Raw genomic sequence first — 21,050 nt, 5'->3', positions numbered from 1 at the left:
ACTCCATTATATTGGTGCACTCGACAAAGAGGTGTCAACTGGTCTCCTCCCAGCAAAGGAAGTTGTCCTAGTTTTTTTCTCTCGGGTAGTCGCAAATGTTTTTTGAGTGCAAACCATCGTTAACTAGGCAAAATAAAGTGACACATGAAATGGTGATGGCAACAGTCATGCCATGTGTTTAACTAGGCAAAAAAGAAACTGATGGACTGGTGGGTGAAAGTAGCTAGTCAAAAAAAGGAAGCAATGAAGTATATAAATTACATTGACCTGGAGACTAGCCGGTGATTGGAATTATTTTTCCAACTGACTATAGAAGATATCACATGGTCATTCACCAGGAATTCATGAGTCACACTCACATGCATGCATTCAATTGTTTTTGACAATGTGAACATCCAATACTGAGGTATAAGCAGCTACACCAAGTCTTTGGTTGTTGCTTCATTGAAAGCACGTGTGAGGCTTGTGGTCGGACGCAATCAAATCCAGCTCGACCGACTAGCACATGTACAAGCTCGGCTACAGCCTATACGTAGATGTATTTGAAGACTTACACACCAAGTCTTTGTGTATATGTTTTGATTCTGAATCTAATCATGTTGCTTAATTACTCAAACCGCGTCTCAAGCCATTATTTCTCTTGCGTAGTTAGTTGGGTACTATTACAAATGCCCGTGCTTTGCACCGGGCGAAAAAAAGACTTAACCTGCTTTATGTGTCATTGTTCATCATTTTTATATCCATTTTTAATAAACGTTCATAATATGGTATAAAAGTTAATGTTTTAGCAAAAGAACCCGTGCGTTGCAATATGTATGAAATAAATTCGGCTACTTGATCTATAGCCGGCGTGCGGGGCGAAATAAGACGCATCCCCTCCTCTAGACCCAGTTCGAGCAAGATGCATCATTTTGTCGTACTCTCTCAACTCTTCGTCCATTCCTCCTCTCTATCTCATCAACGGTATCACGAACATCATGACTCAGAGGAATATATTGATGATCAGATAGTCCATAGGTGAGCCCTAAATATCTTTTCCCTTAAGAAATAGTATTTGTTTTCAATATTTTTTTTAACAAATCTTCCAATATCTCAGTCACACATCTTTGAAGTACTCTAACTACTACTGTATTCATAATTAAGATTAAGATATGGTAGGCTTAAACAGCAGCCAAGTAAATTGTATGCTAGCAGAGATCGAGATCTAGATCTATGCAAAAAAAAAGATCGACATTGTATCGTTTTAGAAAAGCAGTAGAGCAACACACATCTATGCATACTGTTCAGTGTGTTATGTAAAAATTTCAAATGGCATGAAACAGCCAATTCAAGAATTGAATTGGCGTCATATTGCAAGCTATACACTCGAGTCGGTCTGACCATGTTGGTTATAGTTGCAGAACAAATATTTCTTGAGAATTTGCAAGTAATTATTAAGATTATAATCTAGAGAACTACCTTGTCCAACTAAAGAAGAAAGAATCCCCCTTGCTCAGTTGTAACATTACGCCACAGATAGCATCTGATCCTAATCTCACATTCTCTTACTGGTTATGGACTTCAGCTGATCTACTCCTCCACTTAGGCCCCTGTCGCTTCAGACAACTTGGTCTCTTTGGTCGCTTCACACTGAACATCCAGCAGTTTCCTAATGAATTTCATTCAGTTCCAACTCAAGCAAATTCGCAACTAAACGATATGGGCAAACTCATTGACATGTACTTTAAATTGACAACAAACAACGACAGAAAGGACAACTCATTATACCAATAACACCCAAGCTGGTAAGCCTCAAGTACTCAAAAGGTCTTGCCTTGCTGGTAGTATTCAGGAACGGGTATAGGTACAGTGGGATGTGAGCTGCAAAGGAAAAGGAAGAAGACTCATTTGTTAACCACTGCTAATTAAGATTTACTTATTTGGTAAGGTCAGAACAGATGAGGAAAGATTTTCAACAATAAACAACGAAAATATTTAAGACTTAACATAGAAACAGTCGCGCTCAGTACCATTCAAGAACGGGATCCTGGTCTCAGGGTGTGAAGCAACACACTGCAATTGAAAAACAAAAGTAAGATGAAACTGAGGGGAGAGCACGTACTAAATTCCACCATGGTCAGGCATACTACTTTTTTTTCTCTATAAACAGAGGAATTGGGAGCAAGATATGTGAGCAATCCGCCACTGCCTCTGGCCGTTGTTGAACCCCTTGCCGGCGCCGCCAGCCGACGAATCTGACCTTCCCCTCGTTGGATCCGGTCCACCACGAGCCTCAAGCCACCCTGCTGTCGCGCTCCTTCTCCGCCTTGCCGCCGAAGAGCCTAGCCGCTGCCGCACAGATTTGCAACAAAAGTCTCCCCGCTCTTTGACCCAACTTGATCCGGAGATAGGGGTAGGCGCGCCGACGGGGCAGGCGGTGGTGGCGCGTGGTGAGGCGGGGAGGGACAGGGCATGGCAGGAACGCACCGACGGTGGAAGGTCGCGAGCGCCGGCGGGGTAGGGCGCGGTGAGGCGGGGTGGGGTTGGGCGTGGTCGGAGATGGCGGCGGGCTGGAGATGGGATCGGGAGGCACGGGTGGATTCTTTTCTCTCGCACGCACCGGTTCATTGACTTATTTGGAGGACCGCGGGTTAATTAACTAAAAGAGCAAGGGCTTTTTTGAAAAAACGTTGCGGCGTACGGCAGAAGCAGTAGCTGCTTTATTATTCAGGAAAGACTAATACTACGTGCCCCCACACATACACACATTTTTCCATGTGTACTCTATATAAACCTCCACAGGGCAGGCTGCAAAACAAAAAACACCCAATCCCAAACCCAACCCAAGAGGAAGAACACAGGAAGCAAACGTCCATCGGGCATAACGATCCACCACCACAGCCATGGGTGCCCGCTTGTCCGCCATGAGCACGGCGACTTCACCTGCGACGGTTGTGGCCGCGGTGGAAGGGGTGCCCGCTACCGCTGCCACGGCTGCGATTTCGACCTGCATCTCTCCTGCGCCACCTACAACTTCCCCTGCCATGGTCACCCGCTCAAGTATCAGCCGCGCTGTCCTTCAGGTGTCCAGTGTTAGGTTGATCTCTTCCGCGTGGGCCCAACGGCCCACCGGGCCCTTGATCTATGCGCCCTGATCGGGGGCGCCCAACCCGTTATGGTTGGTGGGCCCCTGTGACGTGCGCTATATATAAAGTGGTGGGGCCGGGGCGCACGGTACGAGGTTCACCGCGCCGCCAGACTCCCCACCTAAATCCCCTTTCGATCTAGGGTTAGCGCAGTGCTCACGGGAAGCACCACCCACGATCACACCTTTTCCCTCACGCCACCGACGACTACACCGGCACTGATGGCCAGAGCAGGGAGTTCCTCGGGCTCGGGACTAGGTGAGTAAAAGGTTTCACCGGATCTATCTATGCCTAGTCGATCTACGGCTTTAACATTGGTATCATGAGCCACTAGGCAGAGGTTTATTCGGTACAAAGAAAAGAAAGCATTTGTTCCCCATCCCTACGAACCCTAGATGGGCAAGGCACTGAGGATGGCTACGGCCTCGTCAGAAAAGAAGCGCCGCCGCAAGGCCGCGCCTATTCCTCTCGATCCCCACACGCATCGGCAAGCCGAGGTGCGGAGAAGAAGAACCTACCCCCTCGGGGGCTAAGTACGGATCAAGATCCGAAAGGAAAAAACAAAAAGAAAGGGGGAACGATGCAAAACAAGGACAAAAGAAAACATGTCGGGTCAGATCAGAAAAGGCAAAAAAGATAGGGAGAATGGCAACGAGGCACCACGGCCAACCCACTCGACGGCGACGCGCTCCCCGCAAAGGAACGCGCCACCGGCGAAACCGGAGGCCACGGCGCCATGTTCCTTTTCTCTGTAAAGAAAAACATAGGAGATTCCGGTGAGGGGCTTGGCTACAGCGCAAGCGAAAGGCAGGGTGGATGGCACCCCAACGCCCCCCTTGACGGCGGCGCACTCTCCCTCGGGAGAGGGCGCGCACCGGCAAGAGGAGCGGAGGGGGCCGCCGCTGCATGACATGGTGGCCGGTCGGCAGATCTGACCCTCTCCGGCGGGGCAAGAGCCTCCACGCGAGAGAGAAAAAAGGGCCGGCCGAGGCTCTCGCTGGCGGGGCGAGACGCCGCCGCGCAGAGAAGCCCGAGCCGGCAAAAAAAGGAAAAAGGGCCGGCCGAGGCTCTCGCTGGCGGGGCGAAACGCCGCCGCGCAGAGAAGCTCGAGCCGGCAAAAGGAAGAAGAAGGGCCGGCCGAGGCTCTCGCCGACGGGGCAAGGCACCACCGCGAACGAGCAGCTCAAGCCGACCACGGGCGAGAAGGACTGATAGAGCGGCGCGGGTGGGAAAATGAGGGGTAGGGTCTCCCCTCCCCACCGGCCCAGCCTTTTTGTTCCCCCGAGGGCCGCGGGGGACCGTCCGATCTGACGGATGGCCAGGATCGCCCCCTATGAAACCCTAGGCGCGGCTCGGGCCTCTAAGGCCGGCGGGAGCCAGGCCGGCCCAGGCCAGGCCGAAGCGGCGCGCAAAGGGAGATGGGCCTTCGGGCCGAAAGCAATAAAAGACCCACGGCCGGTTCCTTTTTTGGGGCTTTAAAGGATTTTATGTTTCTGTCTATTTAGATAGATATAAAAGTGTTTTCTAGATGTTTTTTCTATGAAAATATGTTTAGAAAAAATAGAAAGTAAAAATGTTCAAAGTTTCTGTAATTTTATACAGAATTGTTATATTTTTTCTGTAAAGAAAAGTAAAAGGGTTTTTGAGAATAAAATATCTTTCTTAGAAAAGGAATAGTTCATGAATTTTATAAAGGCATTAATAAAGTTCATGAATTTTATTTTAAATTTCAGAATTATTTTCTGTTAAGTTAAGAGGCACATGAAATTTTATTTCACGTTTTCCGCTGCTAATAGCAATATGGAATATGATCATGTTGTTATTCTGACCGACGTTGTTTAATCACACGGTCATATTGCATATTGCAAAATGATGCATTTATTTCTATCATTTGCCCAACGGTAATGTAGATTAATATGCATAGGAAATTATATGATTACGTTAACCAACGTTATTTAATGCATATGATTGTCGTACTGACTTTGCTTATTTGGTGATTTCAGGAGGTTTCCATCTGATGAGCTGCCTCAAGGAAATTCCGACACTCAGGGGAGACAACTACTCTGAGTGGAGGAAGAAGGTGGACATGGCCCTCTGCATTGCAGAGGTAGACTGTGTGCTGGAGGAACCACAGCCAGCTGCACCTGCAGACCCAGTCAGAGAGGCTGATGAGGATGATGAGAGCTGGGACAAAAAGAAAGGGAATTATGAAAAAGAGGTGATGTCCCACTCCATCAGCAAGTTAAATGCCAACAAGAAATGCTTGGCGTTTATAAAGAACACCATTGAGACCACTATCGTGGGATCAATTGCTGATTGCCCTACGGCAAAAGAAATGCTGAATAAGATAAAGAGTCAGTTTACTGGCTCTTCTAAGACGTATGCCACCCAGTTGATCAAACAGCTGGTAACAAAGAGCTACCATGGTGGTGGCCATGGCATAAGGGAGCACATCCTTAGGATGAGCCACACGGCGGCTAAGCTCAAACCTATGGATGCGGATCTGGAGATAAAACCAGCTCTCCTTGTCCACCTGGTGATGGCATCTTTGCCTAAGGAGTTCGAGACTTTTGTTGTCAACTACAACATGCAGCCCGAGACTTGGGACATAGAAAAAGTCATCGCAATGTGCACTCAGGAGGAGGAGAGGATTAAGGCCTCACATGGTGGATCTATCAACTATGTGAAGGAAAAGAAGAAGGGCTTTCCGCCCAACAAAGCTTCTCCCTCCAAGCCACAGGGCAATGGCAATGGCAATGGCAAAGCTCCCGTCTATTTTCAGCATAGGCACATTCCAGTGGACAGGGAAACTTGTGTCCACTGTAAGGAGAAAGGGCACTACAAGAAGGATTGCCCTGTTTTTCTAAAGACCTTCATGGCGAAGAGAGGTAAAGATATAGTTTCTTTTGTTAATGAATCCTTGTATACAAAGTTTATGAAATCTACTTGGTGGATTGACTCAGGAGCAACTGTTCATGTTGCAAATTCTTTACAGGGATTCAGTTCGACGATAACTTTGCCAAGAAATTCAAGAGGAATTGAAGTTGCGAACGGTGTCCAAGCCGAAGTTGAAGCTGTGGGTGACGTCTCCTTGGAGCTAGCCGGTGGTTTCAAACTTATGCTTAGGGATGTGCTTTTCGTACCTTCATGTAATAGGAACTTAATAAGTGTTCCCTGTTTAGACAAAGATGATTATCAATGTTTCTTTGGACATGGCAAATGCGCCATTTGGTCTCATAATGATTATATTGGGGATGCATTTCTTCATGATGTGCTTTATTTATTATCGCTATGTGAAAAAGCGCCCTATGTGTTGAATGTGAATGAACAAAGTACTTCGTCGAACAACGATCAAAAGAAAAGAAAAAGAACTCACGACTCCTCGAAACTATGACACTGTCGATTGGGCCATATTTCCAGGGGGAGAATAGAAAGATTAATCAAAAATGAAATTCTTCCAAAGTTGGAGTTCTCTGACTTAGAACAATGCGTGGATTGCATTGAAGGGAAATATGTAAAACAAATAAAGAAAGGAAAAAACCGAAGCACAGGAACACTGGAAATTGTCCACACTGATATTTGTGGACCGTTTCCGGTGAAAAGTGTGGACGGTTATGATTTCGTTCATAACGTTCACAGACGATTACTCCCGCTTCGGTTACATTTATCCAATCAAAGACCGACATGAAGCATTGGATAAATTCAAGATATTCAAAGCTGAAGTTGAAAATCAGCTTGATAAAAAGATTAAGATAGTGAGGTCTGACCGTGGGGGGAGTACTACGGTCGACACACTCCATATGGCCAAGTCCCTGGACCTTTTGCAAAATTCTTGCAAGAGACTGGCATTGTTGCTCAGTATTCCATGCCGGGCGAGCCTCAGCAAAATGGAGTAGCTGAAAGGCGTAACCGTACTCTCATGGATATGGTACGCAGCATGATGAGCTACTCAGACCTTCCGTTGGGATTGTGGATGGAGGCGCTTAAAACCGCCATTCACATTCTCAACAGAGTTCCAAGCAAGTCGGTGCCCAAAACACCGCACGAGCTTTGGACAGGAAGAGTGCCATCCCTACAACACTTAAGAGTGTGGGGATGCCCTGCGGAGGCCAAAATGTTTAATCCCAATCTTGGAAAGTTAGACCCGAAGACAGTGAGTTGCCATTTCATTGGCTACCCTGATAGGTCAAAAGGTTTTCGTTTCTACTGTCCAGACAGATACACAAAGTTTGTGGAAACGAGACATGCTGTCTTCTTAGAGGACGAGATGATGAGGGGGAGCCGGGTAGCTCGGACAATTGATCTTGAGGAGAAAAGGGTGCATGCACCCATTCCGATGATTCAAGAGCCATTTTTCTCACCACCCGATGTAACTCCAACCATGACAACTGCGGGAGAAGACCCGGAACCTGTCCTTCAGGAGCCGACTGAACCCGTTGTTGATCATGAATTGGAAGTGCAGCAAGAAATAGTAGAAAGTGTGCCCGACAATGAGGCACTTAGAAGGTCTAATAGAACAAGAAGACCCGCTATTTCTACTGATTATAAAGTATACAATATAGAAATGGCCCACATGGAAGGTGATCCCACCACATATGAGGAGGCCATTAAAAGCCCTCACTCATCAAAATGGATAGAGGCAATGGAAGATGAGATGAAATCAATGAGTTCCAATCATGTTTGGGACTTAGAGATTATTCCTAAAGGAGCAAAGACAGTAGGCTGCAAATGGGTCTACAAAACAAAGTATGACTCTAATGGGAATGTAGACAAGTATAAAGCCCGACTTGTCGCAAAAGGATTTACACAAAGAGTAGGGATAGATTACAACGAGACCTTTTCTCCAGTCTCTTGTAAGGATTCCTTCAGAATCATGATGGCACTAGTTGCTCATTTTGATTTAGAGCTGCATCAAATGGACGTAAAGACGGCGTTTCTAAACGGTGATTTAGAAGAAGATTTCTACATGAAACAACCCAAGGGTTTTATCATGGAAGGCAAGGAAGATCTAGGTTGCCGTCTAAAGAAATCCATTTATGGGCTAAGGCAAGCCTCTAGACAGTGGTACATCAAGTTCAATGATACCATTAAAAGATTTGGATTCCAAGAAAATGTTGAGGATAATTGCATTTATGCTAAGTTTAAACATGGGAAATATATTTTCCTAATCTTGTATGTGGATGATATCTTGCTTGCAAGCAATGGTATTGGTCTAGTACAAGAGACAAAGAAGTTTTATCCTCACATTTCGACATGAAAGACCTTGGTGAAGCTTCATATGTTTTGGGCATTGAAATTCATCGAGACAGGGAGAATGGAGTCTTAGGACTCTCACAGAAAGCATATTTAGAGAAAGTTCTTCAAAAGTATAATATGCATAAGAGCAAAGCCACACCTGCCCCCATAGTCAAGGGTGATAGTTTTGGGAAATATCAATGTCCCAAGAATCAGTATGAGCTCAATGAAATGAAATTAGTACCGTATACTTCGGTTGTTGGAAGTTTACAGTACACACAAGTGTGCACACGCCCTAACTTAGCTTTTATCACCGGAGTACTCGGTAGATATCAAGCAAATCCAGGCCAAGAGCACTGGAAGATGGCAAAGAAAGCTTTGCGTTATGTGCAAGGCACAAAGGAAATCATGTTGACATATAGGCGATCTGATTCCCTAGAGATAAAAGGGTACTCCGACGCCGATTTTGCGGGAGATAGAGATGATAGAAAATCCACGTCTGGGTACGTGTTCACTCTCGCAGGGGGAGCTATTTCATGAAAAATCTCTAAACAAACCATAGTTGCATCGTCTACGATGCAAGCAGAGTTCATAACATGTTTTGAAGCCACCGGACGGGTGATATGGCTAAAGAAATTTATACCCGACTTGAAAGTGGTAGATTGTATCCACAAGCCACTAAAGATATACTGCGACAACCAGCCCGCAGTATTCTACGCTCACAACAACAAGTCCAGCAATGCTGCCAAGACAATAGATATAAAGTATTATGTTGTGAAAGATAAAATCCAGGATCAAACTATAAGTCTCGAGCATATAAGTACGAAGTATATGCTTGCGGATCCGCTAACGAAAGGCTTACCACCCAGTGTGTTCAAGGAACACTTAGCGGGCATGGGTTTGATGGAAAGCCTATGATCCCTGGATAATAAGAGGCCCAGAAGTAAATGAATTTGTTTCAAAACAAAAGGTGTGTTGTGGCTGTATGATTCTATCGGCAATCAAGCTGTGACGATGAGACATGCTCTACACGCCTATATGTGATGGAATAAATAAAAGTACAAAGTCAAAGTGAAAGTTGAGATCAAGGGGGAGAATGTTAGGTTGATCTCTTCCGCGTGGGTCCAACGGCCCACCGGGTCCTTGATCTATGCGTCCTGATCGGGGGCGCCCAACCCGTTATGGTTGGTGGGCCCCTGTGACCTGCGCTATATATAAAGTGGTGGGGGCCGGGGCGCACGGTACGAGGTTCACCGCGCCGCCAGACTCCCCACCTAAATCCCCTTCCGATCTAGGGTTAGCGCAGTGCTCACGGGAAGCACCACCCACGATCACACCTTTTCCCTCACGCCACCGACGACTACACCGGCACTGATGGCCGGAGCAGGGAGTTCCTCGGGCTCGGGACTAGGTGAGTAAAAGGTTTCACCGGATCTATCTATGCCTAGTCGATCTACGGCTGTCCTTCAGGTGTCCAGATCATCTACGATGCTTGTAACACAAACGTGTGCAGTGCACACTATGGTTGCGCTGGCTGCGACTTCCAAGTCCACCCCGCCTGCGTCCAGCGTCGGACGACCGTAGTCCCGCCACAGCCAACAACGAATTGCATGCCCCGGCCCTGTGGGTATTGTACTGTCTACTGTGTCTATTGCGTCCAGTGCAACCCGGGCCGCAGGTGTGGCTGATTGATTTCAAAAATAGTTCTCCCCTTCCGCATATCGAATAACAGTTCTCCCTTGCGCATTACTTCTTTGATTTGGTACGCTCCAGTGTCTGTATTAAAAAATATGAATGGTTCTCTTTACCATGTGATTTCTTTCATTGCATATGGTCTATAATTGTATCAAAATTTGGACTGCTTATTGTATTGTCTTCAATAATGTAAAGTTTATTCCTGAATTAATAAATTGTTGTTTCGCAAATGATTATTGTTTCGCAAATTGTGTATACACTCTGATCCTTAACAAGTATGGCTTGAAGACTTACACACCAAGTCTTTGTGTATATGCTTTGATTCTAAATCAAATCATGTTGCTTAATTACTCAAACCGCGTCTCAAGCCATTATTTCTTTTGTGTAGTTAGTTGGGTACTAATACTACGCGCCCCACACATGCACGCATCTTATACATCTAGACTATATATAAACCTCCACAGCGCGCTGCAAAACAAAAAACACCCAATCCCAAACCCAACCCAAGAGGAAGAACACAGGAAGCAAACGTCCATCGGGCATGGCGATCCACCACCACAGCCATGGGTGCCCGCTTGTCCGCCATGAGCACGGCGACTTCACCTGCGACGGCTGCGGCCGCGGTGGAAGGGGTGCCCGCTACCGCTGCCACGGCTGCAATTTCGACCTGCATCTCTCCTGTGCCACGTACAACTTCCCCTGCCATGGTCACCCGCTCAAGTATCAGCCGCGCTGTCCTTCAGGTGTCCAGATCATCTGCGATGCTTGTAACACAAACGTGTGCGGTGCACACTATGGTTGCGCTGGCTGCGACTTCCAAGTCCACCCCGCCTGCGTCCAGCGTCGGACGACCATAGTCCCGCCACAGCCAACAACGAATTGCACGCCGCGGCCCTGTGGGTATTGCACCGTCTACTGTGTCTATTGCGTCCGGTGCAACCCGGGCCGCAGGTGTGGCTGATCGATTTCAAAAATAGTTCCACCTTCCGCATATCGAATAATAGTTTCCCCTTCTGCATTACTTCTTCGATTTGGTAAGCTGCAGTGTCTGTATTTTTTAAAATATGATTGTTTCCCTCATCTATATTTTACTATGTGATTTCTTTCACTGCATAAGGTCCGTAATTGTATTGAAATTTGGATTGCTTATTGTATTGTCTTCAATAATATAAAGTTTATTCCTGAATTAATGAATTGTTGTCTCGCAAATGATTGTTGTTTCACAAATTGTGTATACGCTTTGATCCTTAACAAGTATGAATTGTGTGTGCATCTCGAGTCCTTGACAAATAAACAAGGTGTATTTGTCAATCCAAGTACAATGATATCTAAAAAAATGTTCATGTGTTTCAACATAATATTCATACAATGTAAGAACGTCTTCACAAATTGAAAATAATGTTCATACCATTCAAGAAAAAGCACATGATATCTAAAAAATGTTCATTGATTTCAACATAATATTTTTGATGCATTTTAAAAAATAATTACACAATACAATAAATGTTTGCATAATGAAAAATAAAATGCTTGGTACCATTCAAACAAAATGTACCTGACATTTAGAAAAATGGTTAAGGAAAACTTTAAAAATGATATATGCAATGTAAAGAAATGTTCACGTAATTTAGAAAAGTTTTGTATCTATTTAAAAAAATTCTGCATCTATTGGAAAAATATTTAACATGTATGTGAATAATATTCAATGTATATCAAAAACAACTAACGCATGTACCGAACTGTAAATACGGTTGCCCTATTGATAACATCGTTTCTCGCTACCCCTTGATAAACACATGTATTGGTCGACATAATTTTTATTTTATTTTAACGGTCAATGTAAAGTTAAATAGAGTGATACCTTTCAAAGAACCTAACAGTCGATGGTGTTCTTTCCGTGTAATGAGGATGCATATTCAATTAACAATTTGCAGCAAAAAAATGAGTTTGATATCAAGCTATACGGTGTTCCTAAAATTTTAATTCATAATTAGTTTGAAAAATCCGGATGGCAGTTTTCGGTATCCGCGGTAACCATGTTTCTCGCTCCCCTCGCTGAAATTAAACATTGGTTTTACGATAGAAATGCTAAAACATCCTTAGAATTAATTAAGTGGGAGAGCCCAGGATACACTATGTTTACATACCGTGACGTGTGACAAATGAATACACTGTATCTAAACATCTAAGAGGCTTCAAAGCCTGTTGAAGCTTCTCTTTTATTCGTACACAACTACGTTCAATCCAAACTTGCTAACCCTTCCTTTCCGGTTTACAGGTCTCATCTTAAAAATTTCTGATTTTCGTTATATTAGGCTCATTTTAAGTCGAATTGAGTTAAAGTGCTTTGAGTCCCACGCCATATTTAATTCATATGGATTAGAGAAAGAAAATTAATGGATATGCATGCATCTTTTTCTACATTCATCATGCAAGTCCAATGAAAAGAAGGATGCTACATTTATTGCCTCGAAAATTAAATATGTGAGAAATATTTCATTGGCTAGTTAAAACTAGTGCTATCCTCTCATAATTCACCTTGATTAATTGGATTTTAGATTTGAGTCCTATAAACTGAAAAGGAGGGAGTATATCCCAAGATGTAGGAAAATATCCGCTTAAAGGAAAGTTTGTCTTGCTTGACTGCCAAACCTAAGACAAACCTTTCCACTCATGGGGCAATTGGTGTTCGATGGGAAAGACCAAAAAAGGATTGACTGAACCAAAAAATGGACGGATCTTTCACATCTGATGGAACCGTGGTATGATCTTGCGTGACCATTTGGGAAAAAAATATTTGATGTGCATGCCGCCACCTTGTGGAAAATATGAGATTAACGCTTGCATCTTGCAGGGGTGCTTTACGTGTTAATATAGGCCACCGGTCAGGTTGTTACAAAGATCTACAAGATTAGTTGTTGGATTGTTATACAAGTTATATCTCCAACAAGTAACTTAAACACAATCATATACTGTTTATATTACACGGATATGTGTTACATCTTTTAACACACCTAGGGACGTGCCTTCGTGTCATACATGTGTTACATTCGTCTCTTCGTTCATTTCATTCTTTTATTTATATTTCTTAAATTAAAAATATCAAATTTATAAAATTTAAGAAAATGTATGTAGTGCGTCCAACTAATGTGTGTGCAACGATTTGAAAATGTTACTAAAAATATTATTTTAAACATTTTTTTAAATATGCTCGGGAGTGTCAAAAAATATGTTTGGTTTAAAAACAATTATTCATAAAATGTAAGAAAGTCTTCACAAAATTGAAAATAATGTTCATACCATTCATAAAAAGTACATGACATCTAAAATAATGTTCATGTGTTTAAACATAATATTTTTGAGAAGGAGAGGGTGCGTAGATCTGTGGCATGGTTAATGCAACTATTTGGCAGCAGTGATTTTCAATACAACTAAAGTATTAAAAACTGTGTAGCAACAATTGTCATCATACGAACGATGACAATAGTTTGTTATAATGAATGGTAATACTCCATGGGCGGTATTACCATGCGTCGACTAGAAATCCTTCAATCTGTTTCTGAAATATGGGCTTTTTGTTTGTATGAAGTATGACATCCTCAGATGCAACATCCGTTGCAGTTTAGACTTTAGACTCACACTCAGGGCTTCCATTTCACTGCCATTGTCACAACTGGAAACACCACACTTGCCTAGTACCCACGGCACTCGGTAATGTTCAAAAACAGCTCGGGAAAGAGCTTGCTGACTCCATCATATTGGTTGACTCGACAAAGAGGTGTCAACTGGTCTCCTCCCAGCAAAGGAAGTTGTCCTAGTTTTTTTTTCTCTCGGGTAGTCGCAAATGTTTTTTGAGTGCAAACCATAGTTAACTAGGCAAAATAAAGTGACACATGGAATGGTGATGGCAACAGTCATGCCATGTGTTTGAGGTTTTTGCCGAGTTCCTCCGCCGCTATACTAATGGACTTTGTCAGCGCGCCACCTGCCTAGTTTGTTTGGTTAGACCTCTTGTGTCGGTACTAACTAATATTTTCCTTACACTCCGTAAACTCTTGGCCACTACGACATCCATGTGTCCGTCAGGTTTGCCGTACCTTTCTGGGCACAAAGGAAAGCTTTACCGAGTGCAAGACAAAGCAAACTCGTGTCCTAGAAGCTATCACATAGTGCCACGTGTCATGTTTGCCTAGTGTTACACTTAGGAAACACATCATATTTAATTTTTGAAAAGTCGTGCAAATATAGAACAATTCGTTAAAATATATTTTATAGTCACATATAGATCAAGAATCCATGGATTGCGAAGCAACCTATAATTGGATGGTTAGGAGGACAGTAGCATTATCCCTTGACTTATTTTAGACTTCCAGCGACGTTTGTTCGGTGAGAAAAGATGTTTCTGTCGACTGCGAGACATTTATAATGACTTCGTAAAATCTCAAGATGCCATGTGGACTTGGTCTTTTAAAGATGCTTATAGGGTAGGATATACTCTACGCATGCGTTCACAAGGACAAGCGTATGCAAAGGCGTAGCTAGGCCCCGTGCTACCAGGGCTGTGGCTTGAGGCATGCCGGCTTGTTGATTGTAGCTGCATGATCTATGTTTGATACTCCCTCCGTTCCAAAATTCTTATCTTAGATTTATTTAAATGTGAATGTATCTAGTCAAATTTTAGTATTTAGATACATCCATTTCAAGACAAAACTAAGACAAAAAATTTGAGACGGAGGGAGTAGTATTTACTACTGTAGCAATGATGTTCGCTTATGGCTAGTCTCCGAGTGTATGCTTGTGTATGTGAATCAATTTGATTGTACTGTGTTCAAAAAAGAAACTGATGGACTGGTGGGTGAAAGTAGCTAGTCAAAAAAGGAAGCAATGAAGTATATAAATTACATTGACCTGGAGACTAGCCGGTGATTGGAATTATTTTTCCAACTGACTATAGAAGATATCACATGGTCATTCACCAGGAATTCATGAGTCACACTCACATGCATGCATTCAATTGTTTTTGACAATGTGAACATCCAATACTGAGGTATAAGCAGCTACACCAAGTCTTTGTCTACGTGCTTATCTGTATATGCTTTGGTTGTTGCTTCATTGAAAGCACGTGTACGTGTGAGGCTTTTGGTCGGACGCAATCAAATCCAGCTCGACCGACTAGCACATGTACAAGCTCGGCTACAGCCTATACGTAGATGTATTTGAAGACTTACACACCAAGTCTTTGTGTATATGCTTTGATTCTAAATCAAATCATGTTGCTTAATTACTCAAACCGCGTCTCAAGCCATTATTTCTTTTGTGTAGTTAGTTGGGTACTAATACTACGCGCCCCACACATACACGCATCTTATACATCTGTACTATATATAAACCTCCACAGGGCGCTGCAAAACAAAAAACACCCAATCCCAAACCCAACCCAAGAGGAAGAACACACGAAGCAAACGTCCATCGGGCATGACGATCCACCACCACAGCCATGGGTGCCCGCTTGTCCGCCATGAGCACGGCGACTTCACCTGCGACGGCTGCGGCCGCGGTGGAAGGGGTGCCCGCTACCGCTGCCACGGCTGCAATTTCGACCTGCATCTCTCCTGCGCCACGTACAACTTCCCCTGCCATGGTCACCCGCTCAAGTATCAACCGCGCTGTCCTTCAGGTGTCCAGATCATCTGCGATGCTTGTAACACAAATGTGTGCGGTGCACACTATGGTTGCGCTGGCTGCGACTTCCAAGTCCACCCCACCTGCGTCCAGCGTCGGACGACCATAGTCCCGCCACAGCCAACAACGAATTGCACGCCGCGGCCCTGTGGGTATTGCACCGTCTACTGTGTCTATTGCGTCCGGTGCAACCCGGGCCGCAGGTGTGGCTGATCGATTTCAAAAATAGTTCCACCTTCCGCATATCGAATAATAGTTTCCCCTTCTGCATTACTTCTTTGATTTGGTAAGCTGCAGTGTCTGTATTTTTTAAAATATGATTGTTTCCCTCATCTATATTTTACCATGTGATTTCTTTCACTGCATAAGGTCCGTAATTGTATTGAAATTTGGATTGCTTATTGTATTGTCTTCAATAATATAAAGTTTATTCCTGAATTAATGAATTGTTGTCTCGCAAATGATTGTTGTTTCACAAATTGTGTATACGCTTTGATCCTTAACAAGTATGAATTGTGTGTGCATCTCAAGTCCTTGACAAATAAACAAGGTGTATTTGTCAATCCAACTTACGCATGCTTCATGGATGAAGTAAAGAAAAATCTTCATCCTCTTCCTCTTCCTCCATCTCTTGGGCTCGAGCAAATCCATTTCTTCGTCCTCGTTGTTGTTGGGCGTGGTGGCAAACTCGACGTGGTTTTAAAAATTACAACCGATAATTGTAGGCCTCCACTCATCGAGCAAGCCGGGGGGCGGCAGCAAACTCCGACCGCACATGTTGAGGAGGCAGGGGTGCATTGGCATGGATTCCCCCATCTTGAGGGAACCGCCGCCGTCCTTCTGTGCGTTCAGAATTGGGAGGATCTGCTGCACCCTCGGCAGCCCCACCGTCTTGAAGCTCTCCATCTCCCTTGGGCTCACCACGTGGAGGAACAAAAGACAATTCTTCATCCTCTTCCTCTTCCTCCGTCTTCTCCGTCTCTTGGGCCCGAGCACATCCATTTCTTCCTCCTCGTTGTTGTCGGGTGTGGTGGCAAACTCGATGTGGTTGAAAAATTACAACCGAGAATAGTAGGCCTCCACTCGTTGAGCAAGCCGGGGGGCGGCAGCAAAGTCTGGGTGTGCATGTTGAGGAGGTAGGGTGCACCGGCATGGATTCCGCCATCTCGAGGGTGAAGCAGAGCATGACAACCCCACCGTCCTTCTGTGTGATTTGAATTGGGAGGATAGATTGCACCCTCGACAGCCCCGCCGTCTTGAAGCTCGCCACGTGGAGCTCCTCACCACCGCCGTCTCTCTGTCTCTCTGCTACCACTCGATGGCCCATGACAACACTGTGATGTCCCCGGGTGACTCAAACTCCCAACACACATCGCATGCCTCAAACGGAAATGTGTGAGTACTCTCGGGTGTACTACACCCGAGTTTGAAAAAGTACAAAAAAATAATATAAAAAAAACAAAAAATCAGAAATTTTGAGACAACAAACTTAGTCAAATGTTTGAGTTTCTTGTAAAATTGCAGCCGAAAACAACATCCGATGAGCTCGCACAAAAAAAACAAAATACCTGCACAAACAGTGGAGAAAATCTGGAATATTGATTTTCTCTTTTTTCATGAAAGCTCATTTGATGTTATTTTTTGGCTGAAATTTGGCAGGAAGCTCGAACATTTGATAAAGTTTGATGATTCAAAGTTTCAGATTTTTATTTTTTTCATTTTTTTTAAACTTGGGTGTAGTACACCCGAGATTACAAATCCCACCCCCCTTGCCGATGCAGACAAGCCTAGTGGAATCACCACCACCATGTACCGTGCCGGGGCAGCAACTCATACCCCGGTTCCCCTTGTGATCGATCTTGCTGCCGAGCTAACAAGCCCGACACTTTGGCGGCAACGGGACGAAGCTGAATGCACCTCGTGGCGGCTAAAGAACACGACGCCGGAGTCACACATGAGCAGGCCTTGTCCGAGGTCGGCCTAATTAATACGCCTGCCCTTGGAACAAGAAGGTCGTGTGCGCCCACGGGTTCTTCGACTTCTCTAGCGGGAAGAGGGTCTGCTTGAATCCCCACGATGAGACACTCACTTGGAACATCTTTGAGTAAGATGGCGATGGCCATAAGCAGAGCACCTCCACCGAGAACTTGCTCCGTGCCTTCGTGTCATACAGGTGTTACATTCGTCTCTTCATTCATTTCATTCTTTTATTTATATTTCTGAAATTAAAAATATCAAATTTAAAATTTAACAAAATGTTCGTAGTGCGTCCAACTAATATTTGCGCAACTAGTAGAAAATGTTAATAAAAATACGAGTTTAAACATTTTTTTTAAAATGCTCGGGAGTGTCAAAACATATGTTTGATTTGAAAACAATTATTCATAAAATGTAAGAAATTCTTCACTAAATTGAAAATAATGTGCATACCATTCAAAAATAGTTCATGAAATCTAAATTGTTTTTATGTGTTTCAACATAATATTTTTGTGAAGGAGAGGGTGCGTAGATCTGTGGGTGGTTAATGTAACTATTTGGCAGTAGTAATTTTCAATACAACTAAAGTATAAAAACTGTGTAGGACCAATTGTCATCATACGACCGATGGCAATAGTTAGTTAGAGTGAATGGTAATACCATGAGTCAACGAGAAATTCTTCTATTTGTTTCTGAAAATATGGGCTTTTTGTTTGTATGAAGTATAACTTCCTCAGATGCAACATCCGTTGCAGTTTAGACTTTAGACCCACACTCAGGGCTTCCATTTTACTGTCATTGTCACTACTGGAAACACCACACTTTCCTAGTGCCCACGACACTCTGTAATGTTCAAAAACAGCTCGGGAAAGAGTCTCATGAGTCCATTATATTGGTGCACTCGACAAAGAGGCGTCAACTGGGCTCCTCCCGGCAAAGGAAGTTGGCCTATTTTTTTTTCTCTCGGGTAGTCGGCAAAGGGTTTTCTAGTGCAAACCGCTGTTAACTAGGCAAAATAAAGTGACAAATGAAATGGTGATGGCTACAGTCATGCCATGTGTTTGAGGTTTTTGCCGAGTTCCTCCGCCGCTACACTAATGGCCTTTGCCAGCGCGCCACCTACCTAGCTTGCACTAGTAGAAAACATGACATTTGTCCCGATTCGTAAGGACCATTAGTCCCGGTTCTTGAACCGGGACTAACAGGTCGTTACTAATGCCTCCCACCTTTAGTCCCGTGTCGGGACCCCGATCCTAAGCCATAGGAATCCAGCCTGTAACACATCGCATCTCTTTGTGGTCTCACGCACGGTTAACTCCACGGCTGCAACCTTACCTTAGCCGGGACCGTTTGCGTCTTTTGACTCACGTATGTGATAGTGTCGCTAGCAATCCAATGTCAAAGAACCCGGATCGACGTGTCTAATCATAAACCAAAGTGGCAGTACCGCACAAGGACAGGCATACATGACCCAACAAAGCAGGTGTCGGTCATCAGCGAATGTAGACGAATCATAGCAAGCTACAAGGATTCCATTACATCGCGTGACATTTCCCCAAAGGGGACAGACACAGCAGCTAAGAAGGACACATGCCGGTCAACCAATGTGTCCGGAGCAGTAGCGAACTACCAAGGCTCGTTGGATCACAAAGGGGCATTTCCTTGTAAGGAGTGCTACTAAAGTTCACGACTAGGTAATCGAACCCCATACATATCAAGTACGACACACGTACGCATGGCATACCGATATGTATAGATACATCGATGGCATCACAACATAACTATAAACATACAACCTTTATTTAAGAGGCTCGGAAGAGCCACACACATAATATTACACATTAAGGGTCTCACGACCCATAATAGCAGTCATACAATACAAGCCAGCGGAAGAGTTATAAACTGTCTGGGAACAGACAGTGCAACTAGAAGGCACATGGCCTGACTATACTACAGAGCCGACGTGGGGCCAGATCGTAGCTGGGACACCAGCTACTCGTCGTCGTCGATGTCTACGAAGAACCCTCCATTAGGGTCATTAGCAACCTCTGCAACATTTATTAAGCAAACATGAGTACGAAGGTACTCAGTAAGACTTTAGGAGAACTATCTACTCATGCAAGGTATCAAAAGGTATTGTGGGGTTTCATGCGGGAAGCCAGCATTTGACTCGTGGCTAGACAACTTGCATTTTGAAATTAGTTTTGACAACTTGATTTCTCGCACACGAGTCCACTAACACCACAACAATACACTATCGTGGACTCATTCCGTCTCCATACGGAAATGCCGTCCACGACACTCACGCTTATCTTGATAATTTTATGAGTAGCCATTGAAGTTATCTATGAACAACATATGTCTCCAAGTAGTCCATATCCGCGGACGCGGCTATTCGAATAGATCATAACCCTGCAGGGGTGTACTTCGTCACACACGCTCTCGCCACTTATCGCCATGTGCACGTCATGCACCTCGGCAACCTTCAAGCGGAAGCCCAGCGAGGGAGTCGGCCACGACCGTTAACCACACTAGTACCTAGTCCAGGTTTATCGCCTATCTGAGAGTAACCCGTACGGAAGTCCGGCCGAGGTTTCCGCCACGGCCTCAAACGATGTGCGCAGGGTTCCCAAGCCCACCATCCGGGTGCCACTTGGTACACCGTGCCACTGCCTACCGCATCACGGTCCACCTCTCAGGTCAGCACCATGCACGGCCTCCAGCATTACTATAAACACCAGAAACTACTTGCAACTCCTGGACCGGGTACTACGCGATTAATAGGCCGAGCGGGGTCATATTTCAGGGCCCAGCATGTGGTAGTATCTAGTCTTGGAATACATACACGGAACTCAGTTTCTAAGGACGGTTCCAATGAAACAACCCGCCATGTACTCCTACACAGCCTTTCACCGGTACCTTTACCAAATCAAGTTCAACACACCACCTTTGCTTGCCGAACACATTCCACATTTCTGTTCATCTCCTAGATGACAAACCATACACAACTCTAAGCATAGCATGCATAGCAGGATAGGGCACATCATAGCTCAAGCAACTACCAGGTATGCTAGGTTGCAAGGTTTGGCTATTTACTGTGACAAGGTTAAGTCATGCAAAGGAAGTGGGTTCAACTATCGTGGCAAAAGCAGTTGAAGCATTTGATCTTAAATGCAATAATTAGGTGCAGGAGCAAGAACATGGGAGTTATCGGAATGATCAAAAGGGTTGCTTGCCTTGTTGCTTAGAGGAGGAACGATATCCGTCAGACAGATATTCGATGGAATCCGGGGGTGCGGAGCCTACCGAAATGAATGGCAACATTCAATAACAATC

The 21,050-nt window shown here is 44.5% G+C and overlaps 1 protein-coding gene and 1 long non-coding RNA gene across 2 annotated transcripts; one reads left to right on the top strand and one right to left on the bottom strand.

Moving 5' to 3' along the window:
- Positions 1–1,469: 1,469 nt before the first annotated feature.
- On the bottom strand, positions 1,470–2,126 carry LOC123399623. Its single transcript, XR_006610410.1, has 3 exons — positions 2,010–2,126; positions 1,768–1,860; positions 1,470–1,648 (listed from the first exon to the last, which is right to left on the bottom strand). It is a non-coding gene; the product is annotated as an uncharacterized LOC123399623 (long non-coding RNA).
- Positions 2,127–10,549: 8,423 nt separating this feature from the next.
- LOC123399603 lies at positions 10,550–11,192 on the top strand. The gene has a single exon (XM_045094001.1). The coding sequence runs from the start codon at positions 10,597–10,599 to the stop codon at positions 11,014–11,016; it is 420 nt and encodes a 139-aa protein (XP_044949936.1). The 5' UTR covers positions 10,550–10,596; the 3' UTR covers positions 11,017–11,192.
- Positions 11,193–21,050: the final 9,858 nt, after the last annotated feature.

Source organism: Hordeum vulgare, chromosome 5H (assembly GCF_904849725.1).
Source record: "Hordeum vulgare subsp. vulgare chromosome 5H, MorexV3_pseudomolecules_assembly, whole genome shotgun sequence".
NCBI lineage: Eukaryota > Viridiplantae > Streptophyta > Magnoliopsida > Poales > Poaceae > Hordeum > Hordeum vulgare.
Note: the sequence above shows the minus strand (reverse complement) of the source record. Positions and strands in the feature narration are given on the sequence as shown.